Here is a 13,855-nt window from a genome sequence, read left to right as displayed (position 1 = left end):
CATCACTTCTGACTTATCTACCAAAACAAAAGGAGACTGACAGCACCCGCAAATGATGCTGCAGCCAGGTAGATTGGGCATTTCCAGTTTTTTTCTTAAAATGCTGTCAGTTTTAGCATCATGTTGATGAGGAGGAATGTATTGAGCTTACCATTTTTGGATACATATGGGCACAGAAGTACAAACCATTGGAAAAGGCAAGCGGAAACATATAGGAAAATGAAAATGCAGGACAGACAGAATTGCAAAGGAAAGGCAGTTTATGGTATAATGTTGACCATTTTGAGTAGTAAAATAACAGAGTCAAGAAAAATAACTTCCTACAATGATTGTATTTGGCATCTTTTTTTTCCAACGATTTAAGAATTTAAACAGACCCTGTGCACAATCGAGCAGAAATTTATGTTCATCTTGACCTGATTTGAATGTTGGACCTTGCATTTCTCCATAAGGAAACAAAGTACAAATTGTGCCAGTTCAAGACTTCTGTCAAACGCAATACAGTCTTCCCACTGAAGGCAACATTTGCAAGTTACCATAATTCCTATTTACAACATTTTAATTGATGATCCAGCACAAACTGTACAACACAATGTTTGTCAAATCATGGATCTCTTCCCAGCCATAACAATTGTTTCAGTTTTAAAACATTTTGGCCTTTCATTTGGGGGAAAAGAAAGAAATGAAATGGTAAATTCTAAAGCATGTATTTAAATGCTTCCGATAAAAAATAAATCCACATCACTTCAGAAATAGTGTAGGATTTACTGAACTTTATATTCAATAGTTTAAAATGAATCAATTGAATTCCAATTAAAACACATATGGATAGATTCCACACAGCAAGTGATCAGCTGGTTTTGCATTCTACTGCTGCTCACTAAACTGGGATGAGCCAGAAACCCTCTTGGCCTGTAGCCCTACAGGCCTGAGGGGAGCAGAGACCCCAGTGATATCAATTGTCCTCATTATTCTCATAGACCACGGCAGCAACTTATGCTGCTTCTTGCTTCACAATATTACTTTTCATATATCCAACTGTCTGTTCTCTCTACTGCCCTATGTTTTACTGAGTAAAACCTCTATGATGCACCATCTGACCAACAGGACATTATAAAGGCATAGTTATCTTGTGTCTATGCTCATTCCCTGAAAAAAATAAAGCAAAAGGATGTCCCCTGTCTGATTCAGGTAGGCATATCAGTAGCCTAGCAAAGTGGGAGGATAAATAGCAGTGTAATAGGAATATTACACATCACCCACCTTAAATTTTAACACTGCTGTTAACTCAGTCACACATGGAGAATTTAAGATCGATCCCATTGTTTGTGAAATATAAATAACAACATCTGCACACAAAAAAACAGTTTTCATGATTCCAAGTAAATCTCTATTCCATGGATCTCAGTATATCTTTCTGTCGCCGATACATTTGAGTACACTACTGGAATTAGGCAAATGATTGAATGCATGTGTTTAAAAACTAACTTCAGCTCTCAAGAGTTGCAAGACTTCCACATATGAAAAGTATTAAGTACAGATTGTTAGGGACTGAACAGGGAATTTTCTGGAAATCTGAGAGAAAATTTAAATCCCATTTGTACAACCTTCCTTTTTCATTAAAATGTAAAAACCCGCCTAGATGCAGCAATGAGAACTTCCACCTGGAGATGCATTGTCACTGACCAGAACCAATTTATGCAAATCAGCAATATTTTAAATGCTATTCCATCGATTTTAATTTTCCAATTCAATTGAACGTAAATTATAAACAGATAACATTCAAGCACCAGTTTATTTTAATCAAACTAAATTAGTGGCTTTACTTGAACAAAATTAAGTACTAAAGTGGTTCTATTATATATGTCAGCACAGTCCCTTCAGTGCTATTTGGAGAGGTAGGTATTATAATGAAAAACAGGAATCAAGATCCTGCTGTATTAATCCTTGTATTAGCCTGGGAAAATCAGATAACTCCCTGGAACATTGTGAACAGCTCTGCTGGTGGGAAAGATGACGTGGATTAAAGGGACAATATGTTGCAGAGTAAACAGATAACCCTTTGGACAGCATAAGGTGCAGAAAAAAATAATAAAAAAGAGTGAACAGATGAAAACTGAATCACACAGGTGAAAGCTACTGACCAAATAATCTTCACTTTTTTTCTTAAATCTACATCGAGAAGTAAAGCCTGTACCTGAAGTGAGTTCAGGAAATTGTGCCTAAATGCACTGGAATTTGAGCTATTTAGGCCATAGTTTGTGAAAAAAAATTTACATAAATCACAAAAGTAAAATCTTCAATGAACCAGTGCTAATCAGGCATAATGTAAGAATTCATTTTTCATTACAGTTGTGACTTAGCGTTTTATTAACTACTTGAAAATAGGTTTCATCACCACAACACTTTTTTATAATAAGGTGGAGCAATAATCTTCTTTATGAGGAACCAAATTTAACACTGAACATTTCTTTAAGTAACATTTCATTAAGTAACATGAATCATTTAATACTTTAAAGTTGGTGTACACTAGTCAGTCTCAGTAAATTAAGTAAATACGTGAAAAAAAAAACTTGTCAGTGTCTACTCGTACCTACATATCTTAGAAAAAGTATAATTTGAAGAGTCTTCATGGATTAGATGAATTTTCCAATTTCAACTTGAGTTGTGGCCAATTTAAAGAATATAACTGGATGTGGGTATTGTTGACTAAACCAGCATGTTACCATTCCTCACCGCCCTTAACTAGGTGGTGTTAAGTGTCTTGACGCACTGCAGTCCTTGGTCCATAGGAATCCCCACACTGTTGTTAGGAAGGGTATTCCAAGATTTTGACCTAGCGGCAGTGAAGAATCAGCAATACCTTTACAAATCAGAATCATGAGTGGCTCAGAGGGGACCTTGTGAGCAGTGGTGTTTCCATGCATCAGCTGCCCTCATCATTTTGGTTAGTAGAGATCATGGTTTTGGAGGGAAGTTTCAAGTAACCTTGGTGAGTTACTGCAGTGTAACTATGTGCAACCATGTGTAGCATTTATGGCAGTAATGAAGACAGTGAAGAGTGAAGGTAGTGGATGGGGTGGCAACTCAATGGACTGCTTGGTCCTGGATAGTATCATGCTTCGAGTGTTGCTGGAGCTACCCTCATCAAGGCAAATGGAGAGTATTCCATCAAACTCTGGATTTTTGCCTATGGCATGCAAGGGTTGAGAAGAAACAGCTGAGTCACTCACCTCTGGATTCCTAGTTTTTGACATATTACTCATGTCTCTCTTCTCATTCAAATTCTGGGCAATAGATGTCTGCTAGTGAAGCAGCGATGGTAAGGCCATTGAACATTGAACATTAAATGATCATAGTTGGATTCTCTTGTGTTGGACATGGTAAATATGGGCAGGATCTAATAATCAAACTATATTTTAAACCAGAAAAACGTTGTTCCATACTTATATTTCTCAATATTTATTGTTGTGGGATCTAATTTACTTATGAAGTTCCTGATGTTTTACATAGGCTATAGCAATTGTACTGGAGTCTGGGTGAAAAGCTAACCAGGAACAAAAAGAAACTGCCTCCTTGGATGACCGTTCTTGTCTGGAATATATTTTGAAATTTAAAAACCACTTACGTATTCATCAGTTTAAAAAGAATTGGCCATACGTAGGATCAGTTGGCCTTTGTTACCCAAAACAGACATCAGTGACAAAACCAATGGGTCTGATTTCCATAGGGATTAATAAGGTGGTATATTGATGACTTTATTCACGTATAATAGTAACAATATTTAATGCCATTTAGCTTTTGAATTAAAATACCTGTAATGATTTAAGTGATGAATTTATGTTCAAAAAAATTGATGTTTAAATTGCCTGGTCTGGATGGACAACTAATGTCACATAAACATGCAAGCTCACACACAGACCATCTTCAATCATTATAGCATTAAGCAATGCATAAAATATAAATTCTTCATGAAACTACGGTTTACAAGATTGACGTTGTTACAGTTTTGACCTTAAAAATGACAAGTATGCTGTTGATTAAAAATTATTTTCAAATTAAACTGCCCAAATATTTACATCTAACACCTGTCTGGCTCCAGAATCAATAACATGCATACTTTTACTCTGTTGATGCCAGAGCAGGAGTACTCTAAACTTCCTGGCTTCCAAATACTTTGATTTTAACATCCTGATCTTATTAATGTCGCATTGGTCCCTGCTTGGTACAGTGCAATCTTCCTCGGAACCTTCAATATCCAATTGAGAACTCAAGACAAGTCAGCGCTGGATAGTTAGGGATGGTATGCCATTAGGAATATATGTAAGCACTACCAAACACAATAAACGAGGGCTGAAAAACCTCACTTATTTCAGAACCAAGTGTTAAATCACCAAACTTGGGGTTAAAATTGGTGTCTAGCCAATAAACATAATTCTTTCTGCATAATTGGCATAAGCAGCCAATTAGTATCGACTTCTCAGGTAATGCAAAGTCAAGTGCCTGAAGAAAGAATGAGATTTTTAAAAGGAAGAAATACTGTAGACTCAGAAAATTAAAAAGTGTCGATAATATGAATACGTCATATTCAATTAGCCTGACTAACATTTTAAAAATGCATAAGGGAATGCAAAGAAATATCTAAAAAAGATAAGCAGAAGTTTGTTCAATCATTTTTACACAAATTATAACAATAGGGCTTTCAGTTTAAGTAACAGTATTGTAATATTACTTTTACTCAGAACACAAGAATGGTTCTGGTATCGTAACATTATGATGTATAATATAATGTTATGTCAACATCAGTCTATGAATTGATAATTGCAAAATTGACTAACCCTGAACTGGTTAGCAATCTCAGGGTTGAACCTGATTTACCTAGGTGTAAAGAATTTTCTGTACAAAAACAGAAGTAAGTAACAACAGGCCTGTAATGTCCATAGTCATACCTCAAAATTGGCCCTTTATCTTTGAAGAGGATGTCAATGAAGTTGAAAATATCTAATTTGATACCAGACAGACAGGTTAGATACTGTGATCATGCTCGAACAAACACAAATCAGCTAAAGGTAACTCCACATTTCAACTTGTGTGCCTATGGGAGGTGGTAAGAATCATAGTTTCCTGGTCAGGTATGCTTGCTGCAGACTGGGGCACCCACAAATTCTGTTGCCTCTGGCAACAGGATAGTGACTAGTTCCAAGGAAAAAAACTAGCAATGGAAACAGATGTAAACATGTAGCTTGTCTGTGTCATACATCTCTGGGTGCAGAGACAGAATTTAAAAATCTTCCAATTCTAAATTCTGGATTTCACTATTATTCAGAAATTTCCCCTGCCACTTGGGTATGATGTGTAATTTTGGTGTTCCATATCAAACTTGGGCTCAACGTAAACCGTTGTAGACAATTTTCAAATCATCGGATCAAATAAAATTTACAATTTAGTCATTCAGAACAAACAATTCATTCATTTCTTGCACTGCTGGAGCTTTTGAAGCATCTGTCATTATTCAAATCTCACAGCTTTGGTTTCTTCAAATTGTACAAGTTTTAGTATATAAGCTTATCTGCAGTTGGAAGGAAAACCCTTACATTTTCTGGCACAGTGTGAAAGGCTAAATATTTTGAGTAGTGAAATTAACTTCATAAACGACTGGTTAGTTGATCACTGATGAAAATAATATTTTGACATGATACTGGAAATATTAGGAATCACCAATAATTCACAATGCAGAAAAATTGTAACTTTCACTAAATCACCTCAGTTTCCAGCAAATGAAGATGTTAGCTTTTCAATTAATGGGAACTCTTTGTACATCCAAATCTTGGTTTATTATTACTTTTTTAAAAAAAAAGACCATAATGTCACTTCAGTGTTTACCTTTCAATTTTTTCATACATTTTCCACTTTTCAAGGAAATAAAACTGGATGTCACCTTATCACAATGATGCGCACTTCAGCACAAACAAACAAACAATCGAAAAGAATAAAGTATGCCCAGACTCAACAAGATGGATATTCAAATGAATACCCATGTTTGTTGAGGTCAATACTATCACACTTAGGAGATCGCTAGTCCCATCAGTTCAAGACAATCAAATTTGGTCCATGATTTTGTTGAGTAAAAATCCATAAGAAGCAGCCACCTTAAGTAAAAAGGCACAAAATATGGATTCATGGATTGATCTGAAACGCAACTGAGAGAGAGCAAGGATAACAGCTTGCCATACCCTTTTCACTCCTAATTTCTGGATACCAATGACTTCACTTGGCAAACTCAATGAGAGCGAATGTATCTAACTGCTATATGTTTAAAACGCGGGCAATAAACACCACAATGCGTTCCCCTTATTCGAAAAGTCACTGATTCATTTTATCCTGCTCCCATTCGCCAGTGTTTAAATCCCAATAAAATAAAACCGAGAAACCCTGCCAAGGGAATTGGGATCAATGAAACTCGCAGATTGGTTTACACATAGAACAATGGTACAAATCCAGCTCTCAACAATTGGTGTTCCCTCCCCCATCCCCGCGTGAAAATTGCTTTTAAAAACAGACATATCTCACGCATCGATGCACAAATACTTGACAGATACAAAGTTTGCAAGGTTCAAACTCAAACTACATTCATGTCAAGAAACAGGCGGAGAGTGAAATGAAATTTACACCGTTTCTCTAAACAATGAAGGTCTCTATTCAATTGGACAGCTTTCAAACACAGTTAAGGCACAATTTTTTTTGTTAACACAACGAGTGAAATATAGTGGAGCTATACATCAACACAGCTTGAAGAAATAGCTAGTGGTTGCATTAGGCAGAAACAGGTTCCGCAGCCACCGGGCCAGCATTAGAGGAAGCAAACATTTCCATCGGTTCAACGACAAACAAAATTAAAAGCCTGGGCATCTCGCCTTCCGATAGAACTCGGCAATGAAAGTTTTATCAAAGCTGCCGAGTCGCGTCGGGGGTGGGTGAGGAGAGGTTTTCTTACACATTTCCACTATCTGGCGATTTGCCACTTGCACTACGGATCTCTCAAGCCTCCCTTGCGAAATAACGGTACTGGGCACAGCCTGTCTGAAGAGGATCGCATTTAAACATCTCATTGCCCTTACCTTTAAGAAAACTCTGGCCTTCTAAAACACTCCTTGAAACAAACGCGGCATACACATCTTCAGAAAATCCAGTCCGACACGAGGGTAGTCTCCCTTCAGCATCCGCTGCCAATGCCTGAGATGATCAAGCAGAAAATTCCCCATTTAAAACTTATTGCGGGTTAAAACTACTGGAAGCAGGGCAGTTTTGGATATAAAAAAAATTAAAAATTTGAAGCATTTGGGAAATAACACAGCACTAAACCCACACAAATATCAGAAATGAAACATAAAGACAAGCGACCAAACCGTGCTTTCGCGATAACTGCGGCTCGCAAAGGCACCGTGTAAGAAAATGCATTTATCACTAGCAATTAACAAGAATTATCCCCTCACCCGAACTGAGCAAATAAGCAGTGCGATCGGAAGGATGGCAGCGGAGGTTAGCATCCTGCTAACTGCAAACCTCCCCCCTCCACCACCACCCCACCGGGAAGAGAGAGAGAAAAAAAGAAAGTCGGGCAAAGTTGAGGTGAAAATGAAGCCCCTGTCTAGCGGCGTTTCGGTGCTGTTCATGCAGTGGGAGAGTGGAGCGGATCTCAGCTGCCTGCTGCTCTCTCTGCACTAGGCTCTCCTCTTGCCTCTGTCTCTCTGTGTGTCAATTTCACGCTGCAGGTGCGCGGCGCTTCACCACCCCCTCCTCCTCCCCACCCCCCAAAGACCGTCAACACGTCACTGTAACCCCGCCCACCCAGAGGCGGGGCCGCAGCGCAAAGCCAGAGCTCCGCCCCCTCCCCATCCGAAGGATTTACATGACAATACAGGTACCAAGCACTGACAACATGTCAGGGCCCCTTCTCTCCTCTATGCTGGAGAATCCCTTGTGAGAGACAAGCATTCCAAAACAAATGCATGGGCTCCCATTCAAAGTGAAACAACAAAAGCATCTTTATTTTCCAATGGTGGCTCATGGTATGTGTGCATAAAATGACCAGGAGTGGCAAAGGTAATTGATTTCTGAACCCAAGGCCTCTCTATGCATGAGATCCAAGACCTCCACATCATCCATTGAGTTCTTTGCAAAAGTCAACAGGAGAGGAGGCACGATTTCATACAGATGCAACACAAGCACCAATTTTCCTTTTAAAAAATGTTAATGTAAACTAATGAAGTTTTCTGCAGTTAAAACATGAATTCAGAATTTCTTTCACAGGATTTTCTAATATTTTGTAATCTTATAGAGCGATTTTTGTTTTGAAATTCAAGTAAGTACCAATATCTGAATATTGCAACTGATTTGAATATATATAGAAGTGATGCTGAGCATAAAGCACATAGCATCACTAGATATCTGAAACCATTCCATCATATGCATTTTCTGAAAGACTTTTTTTTTCCTAATTACATGTTCAGAAATACTATTTTACACATTCTGGCAGAGATGGGACTTGAACCCAAGCCTACCACAAGAGCACAGGTATTTTTTTTAATCTTCTGGCTTGTGTTGGGAGCAAGGCATTAATTACTCCAAGATTATGACATGGACTAGATGTACAGTAGGTTGCTCTGTCTGAACAAATTGCCTTCAAATTAATTGCAACCATCACAGAATGCTTCTTATGCACGTTTTCCCAGTTCTCATGCCACCCATTACTTCTTTGGGAATGGTTAAATCAGTTAAGCCCTTTTCTGGCAAACTACAATGGGTTTTGTACATTGGACTTGTACACATTTGGAACAAAACTGCTTAACGTCATGATATATGTAATTCTCACAGGTCATCATAGATTAGATTCCTTACAGTGAGGAAACAGGCCCTTTGGCCCAACAAGTCCACACCAACCCACCGAAGCGTTACCCACCCAGACCCATTCCTCTACATTTACCCCTGCCCCTAACACTATGGGCAATTTAGCATGGTCAATTCACCTGGCCTGCACATTTTTGGAGTGTGGAAGGAAATCGGAGCAAACCCATGCAGACACGGGGAGAATGTGCAAACTCCACATAATCAGTAGCCTGAGGTGGGAATTGAACCCAAGTCTCTGGCACTATGAGGTAGCACTGCTAACCACTGTGCCACCGTGCCGCCCACTTGCAAATGAGATTTTCATCCCAATACCAGAATAAAACTTGGACTTGAGAAGTTATTATCATATTGTATCAATAGTTACACAGTAAAACTTATGAAAAATAAAACACGAGAGTGTCTTACGATGGGAGGAAATGGATGCCAGGAAGAATTTAAAAGCTATCTGGAATGTAGCTGATGAACAGAAAGTAAAAATTCACTGTGATTTTGCAAGCAAATTCCAGAGGGCAGTACTGTACTGGGTGGAAGTTAATCCTCTGATAGTGGTGAAAAGGAATACACAGGCAGGAGGCTGGAAGAACACAACAAGCCAGGCAGCATCTGGAGGTGACACCCAAATCATTGACTTCTCCACCTCCTGAAGCTGTCTGGCTTGCTGTGTTCTTTCAGTTCCCTGCCTGTCTACTCTGGATTCCAGCATTTGTAGTTTTGTTTTGTCTCTAACCCAGTGGTAGAAGGGAGCAGTAAACAAATACCAAACCAGGACTATAGGAACTTAGACAAACAAAAAGGCCAAATCTATCTAATCTAAAATGTCTGTGAGATTGAGAACATGTTTACAATTGTTTTTCCTTGCCCCATTAATTTTGCTGTGCACCATCTTCCCTTTCATCTTTTAATCACTGTTTTCCTTTTCATGTTGTATTCCCCACCAGTTGTCGTGGTCCTGGTTCCATACCTGTTTAAAAACTGTTAAATCTCTAACTACAGCTGTAACTAAACATCAATGATCTGAAAGGTTGACTCTGTTTCTGTCTTCACAGGTAGTGCCTGATCTGCAGAGTATTTACAGCATTCATACATACATGTTTTAGTATTAAAGGACTAGAGGTATAGTTATGTGGTCACAAAAGTTTTCTTAAGTATTTGAAATTCCAAAAGAAGGATGGGACCCTGAGAATTGATTAACTTTGTACAGGCAGCTGATAGAACTGGACATAGATTGTATTAGGTCATTTGGGGCTTTGATTGGAAAAAAAATCCAAATCACAAAATTTCATGAATTTTGGAGGCTGCTGGGGATAGTATTTGAAAAATTGTGCCCAAGGTGATGGAAAGATTGCTAACGGTATCAATAGCAGAGGAGCTAAGGAGAACACAAATAGACAACTCTGGAGATGAATAAAGACACTTCCAGTGATTGACAAGTTGTGGTTTGAAAATTCAGCACAAGTCTGATGAAAATACCAAGGTTATTCACCACTATATTTGAACTCAGTTAACAGTCAGTATGGAATTTATTATTACAAAATAATCCTGAAGGGTTGACTCGTGACTGAAACTAAGTGAGAGGATATTACCTTGTACAGTTGGTTTGGTTTCCAACCCATTCTTTTGTGAAACATGCTGGGACATTTTTTTTTCAATTTAAGGATGTTACAGAAATAGAAGTCTTTGTGGCTAAATACCAAACACAGCTATTGATATTTTAAAACATTTTAAATCTATTTCCTACAGAATCATTAACTGCACTCTTAAGATTTCAACCTGTGCTTTTTGAGGCCTTATGTGTAAATAAAGGTCTACTCTAATTCACACAGTTGTGGCTAGCTGCTCTGCACCAACTGGAGGGTAGTTTTGACTTGTTGAAGGGATTATTCTACAGAGAGGGTTAACACAAGAGGGTATGGATAAAAATATTACATCAAAATTACCAGGCAAAGCTTTTTGCTTGAAAAGAGTAATATGAAGTCTTGAAATGCTATGTTAGAAGTAGTAATTAAAGAACTATGTCACAAGTAAAAAATTGGTTAAGTTATTCACTTATAAAGATTTAGTTGCTCTCATGTCTGAAGATGCATATAGCAATCAAAGAGCTTCATTCTCTTCCATTCATAGCCAATCCTGTCACATCACCCTACAGCACTAGTTGACCAGCTGAAAGGTTCTACGATCTGTCCAGTGCCATGAGTCACCTTTTTTGACTATGTCTCACAGGAGTCCAGTGCATAAGGTAATGTCAAGTTCTAGTGACAGAAGTCAAGTGACATTGTCAAACTATGTTTGAGCCGTGGGGTATTGTAAACCAAACTGATCAAGTTTACCAAATGACCCCAAAATAAAGAAATCAGCAATTGAATTTTGCTTCTTGTAACTATTACTTTAATATAAAACAAAACCAATATACTTATGAGTAAAAAGGCTGTTTATCATTTAAACATACAGGCAATTTTTACTCTACACGTTGGTACTACAAAGATATGTCTAATACAACCACAAACAAAAGCATCACTCCCTACAGACATGGAACACCACGTTCCAAAATTCTCTAAATTGATTAGATTCCCTACAGTGCGGAAACAGGCCCTTTGGCCCAACAAGTCCACACCGACCCTCTGAAGAGTAACCCACCCAGACCCATTCCCCTACTCCCCACTAATGCACCTATCACTGTGGGTAATTTAGCATGGCCAATTCACCTGACCTGCACATCTTTGGATTGTGGGAGGAAACTGGAGCACCTGGAGGAAACCCACACAGACATGGGGAGAATGTGCAAACTCCATACAGACAATCACCCAAGGCTGGAATTGAACCCAGGTCCCTGGCACTGAGCCACCATGCCACCCCAAATTGATATCTACTATGTAAGGTTTCTCATCATACACTCAATTGCTACGGCCCTCGAGTTACATCCTCTGACAGCTGTATTCCCGGTCAGAAGTCAGATGCCACCAGGTTATAGTCCAACAGGTTTATTTGAAATCACAAGCTTTTGGAGCCTTCCTCCTTGGTCAGGTGGATTGAGGCAAAACACACAGGCACAGAATTTATAGGCGGAGAAATCAAAAGATCATACGATTGGTGTGAGTGGAGTGTCAACAGTCTGAATAACAAGTCTCTGCAGGTGATCAAAAGTGTCAGACAGTGTGAGTAAAGTGTCAACAGTAGAATAGCAAGTGAAAGAATCAATTATGATCTGATTAATTGAGGTAGAATGATAATTACAAAAAATTAAAAATAAGATGGTGCTGGAGCCAAACCAAATGGCTGGAATGACATGATAAGCTTAACAGCCGCATGCTGAGAGTCTAACCAAATTAACAAGTAATCCAAAACATTACAAACTAATTAAGATAAAGATTATCAAGGTAATGGTGTCAAAACAGCACAGTAAGGAAGGTTTTACAAATACAGAATAGTGTGGTGGCATTACATATAGCACAACATCAACTCAACATCATGGTTGAGGCTGCCTTCATGGGTACGGAACTTGACTGCTTGGTGCTTCTGCATTGTTGTGTATCTCGAAGGTTGCCTTCAACGATACTTACCTGAAGGTTGGAGGTTGAACGTCCTTGAGCATTGAAGTATTTCCCCTACTGGGAGGGAACATCCTTGTCTGATGATTGTTGCACAGTGTCCATTCATCTGTTGTCATTGCAGCTGCATGGTCTCACCAATCTTGTGTTACTAAGAGACAATTGTTATCTCAATGGCATGATGGTCTATTTAAGGTTTGGCAGTTGAAGATGAGAAATGGAGGCGTAGGGATGATCTTGGTGAGATACTCATCATCATTGATAACAGGTTGAAGGCTACAAAGAACATGGCGTACTATCTCCAGTTTGGGAAAGTACTGGATGATAAAGGATACTCTACTGGTTGTGTCCTGTGTCTGTCTTCTGAGGACATCATTGCAGTTTTTCACTGTGGCATGTTGGAACTGGTGATTGATGAGTTGAACATTATATCCCGTTATTATGAGGGTGTCTTTCAGCACCTTTAGGTGTCCATCACATTCTTCATCATCTGAACAGATCCTCACGGTCCTGAGAGACAATAGTTATCTCAATGGCACAAGCCTGCATTGTAGCTAGCTTTATGACAGATTCCCGAGAGACACCTTCATCTGACTACCCCCTAATAAATCTTGTTAAACCGATCTGTTTAGATACAGCAAAAAAGCAAAAGCAAAACAGCTCTCTCTTCTTCTTTATAATGGTAGCTTTTTAGACTGCTTTTTCTTTGTCTGGCCATATGGATTGTTGAGTTAACATCCTTCCTGTTGAGATCACCGTGGGCCAGTATTATTTACTGTCCAAGAAAGTTATAATTGATTTCTTTCCAACTGATACCAATGCTTGAGAGTTCTTTTTAAACATTTCAAAAAACAATTATGGATTCCCCACGTACATTTCAAAGAAATCATGAAACGTTTATTGCTTATGAGTCAAAGGTAATTTCAGGTGGCTGAAGGAAGGGTGTTTAAGGGAATATGGAAACAATATTGGTTTCTGAAATGAAATGAAGAAGGGGATTTAAGGGGTATGAAGAGGGCATGCAATATGTCTGAGGTATTGAAGAAGCAAGGATAGGTCATGGGGTATGAGGGAGCATCAAAAGGTTGTGGAAGATAAGATGACCATGGAGCATGCATGTGCAGGGTAGGGGTTAAGGATTTAAGCTGTTGACAATCATCATTACAACCACTACATGGAGGCAAGTATTCCAGCAATTCAGCCTTGACATCCAAAACTCTCCCCCAGCTCCATTAGTGCCTTTGGCCATCCTCCAACAAACAGTGAGCCTGACTCCAGCCCATTCCTGTGTCCCTGGAACAAGCAATTACATGTGTGGACATACTGATGGAGATGGCTTTGCAGAGTCTGGAAGGTATCTCCCTACTGATACCCTTCTCTTTCATAAAAATTGAATCCCAAAC

General features: G+C 38.8%; 1 protein-coding gene across 1 annotated transcript in view; it reads right to left on the bottom strand.

Annotated features, from left to right (window-relative positions):
* Window positions 1-7,765, bottom strand: part of LOC132822921 (cadherin-4-like) — a 672,789-nt gene extending 665,024 nt beyond the window's left edge. Inside the window, exons 1-2 of the mRNA XM_060836327.1 lie at window positions 7,494-7,765; window positions 7,119-7,233 (exon numbers count right to left, since the gene is read on the bottom strand). Coding sequence (XP_060692310.1) covers window positions 7,119-7,233; window positions 7,494-7,673 — 295 coding nt within the window. The 5' untranslated portion in view covers window positions 7,674-7,765. The remainder of the gene's footprint in view (window positions 1-7,118; window positions 7,234-7,493) is intronic.
* Between the last annotated feature and the right edge of the window lie 6,090 nt (window positions 7,766-13,855).

The sequence above is a fragment of the Hemiscyllium ocellatum genome, chromosome 15 (assembly GCF_020745735.1).
Source record: "Hemiscyllium ocellatum isolate sHemOce1 chromosome 15, sHemOce1.pat.X.cur, whole genome shotgun sequence".
NCBI classification, from domain to species: domain Eukaryota; kingdom Metazoa; phylum Chordata; class Chondrichthyes; order Orectolobiformes; family Hemiscylliidae; genus Hemiscyllium; species Hemiscyllium ocellatum.
This window is presented reverse-complemented; position numbering and strand designations above follow the sequence as displayed.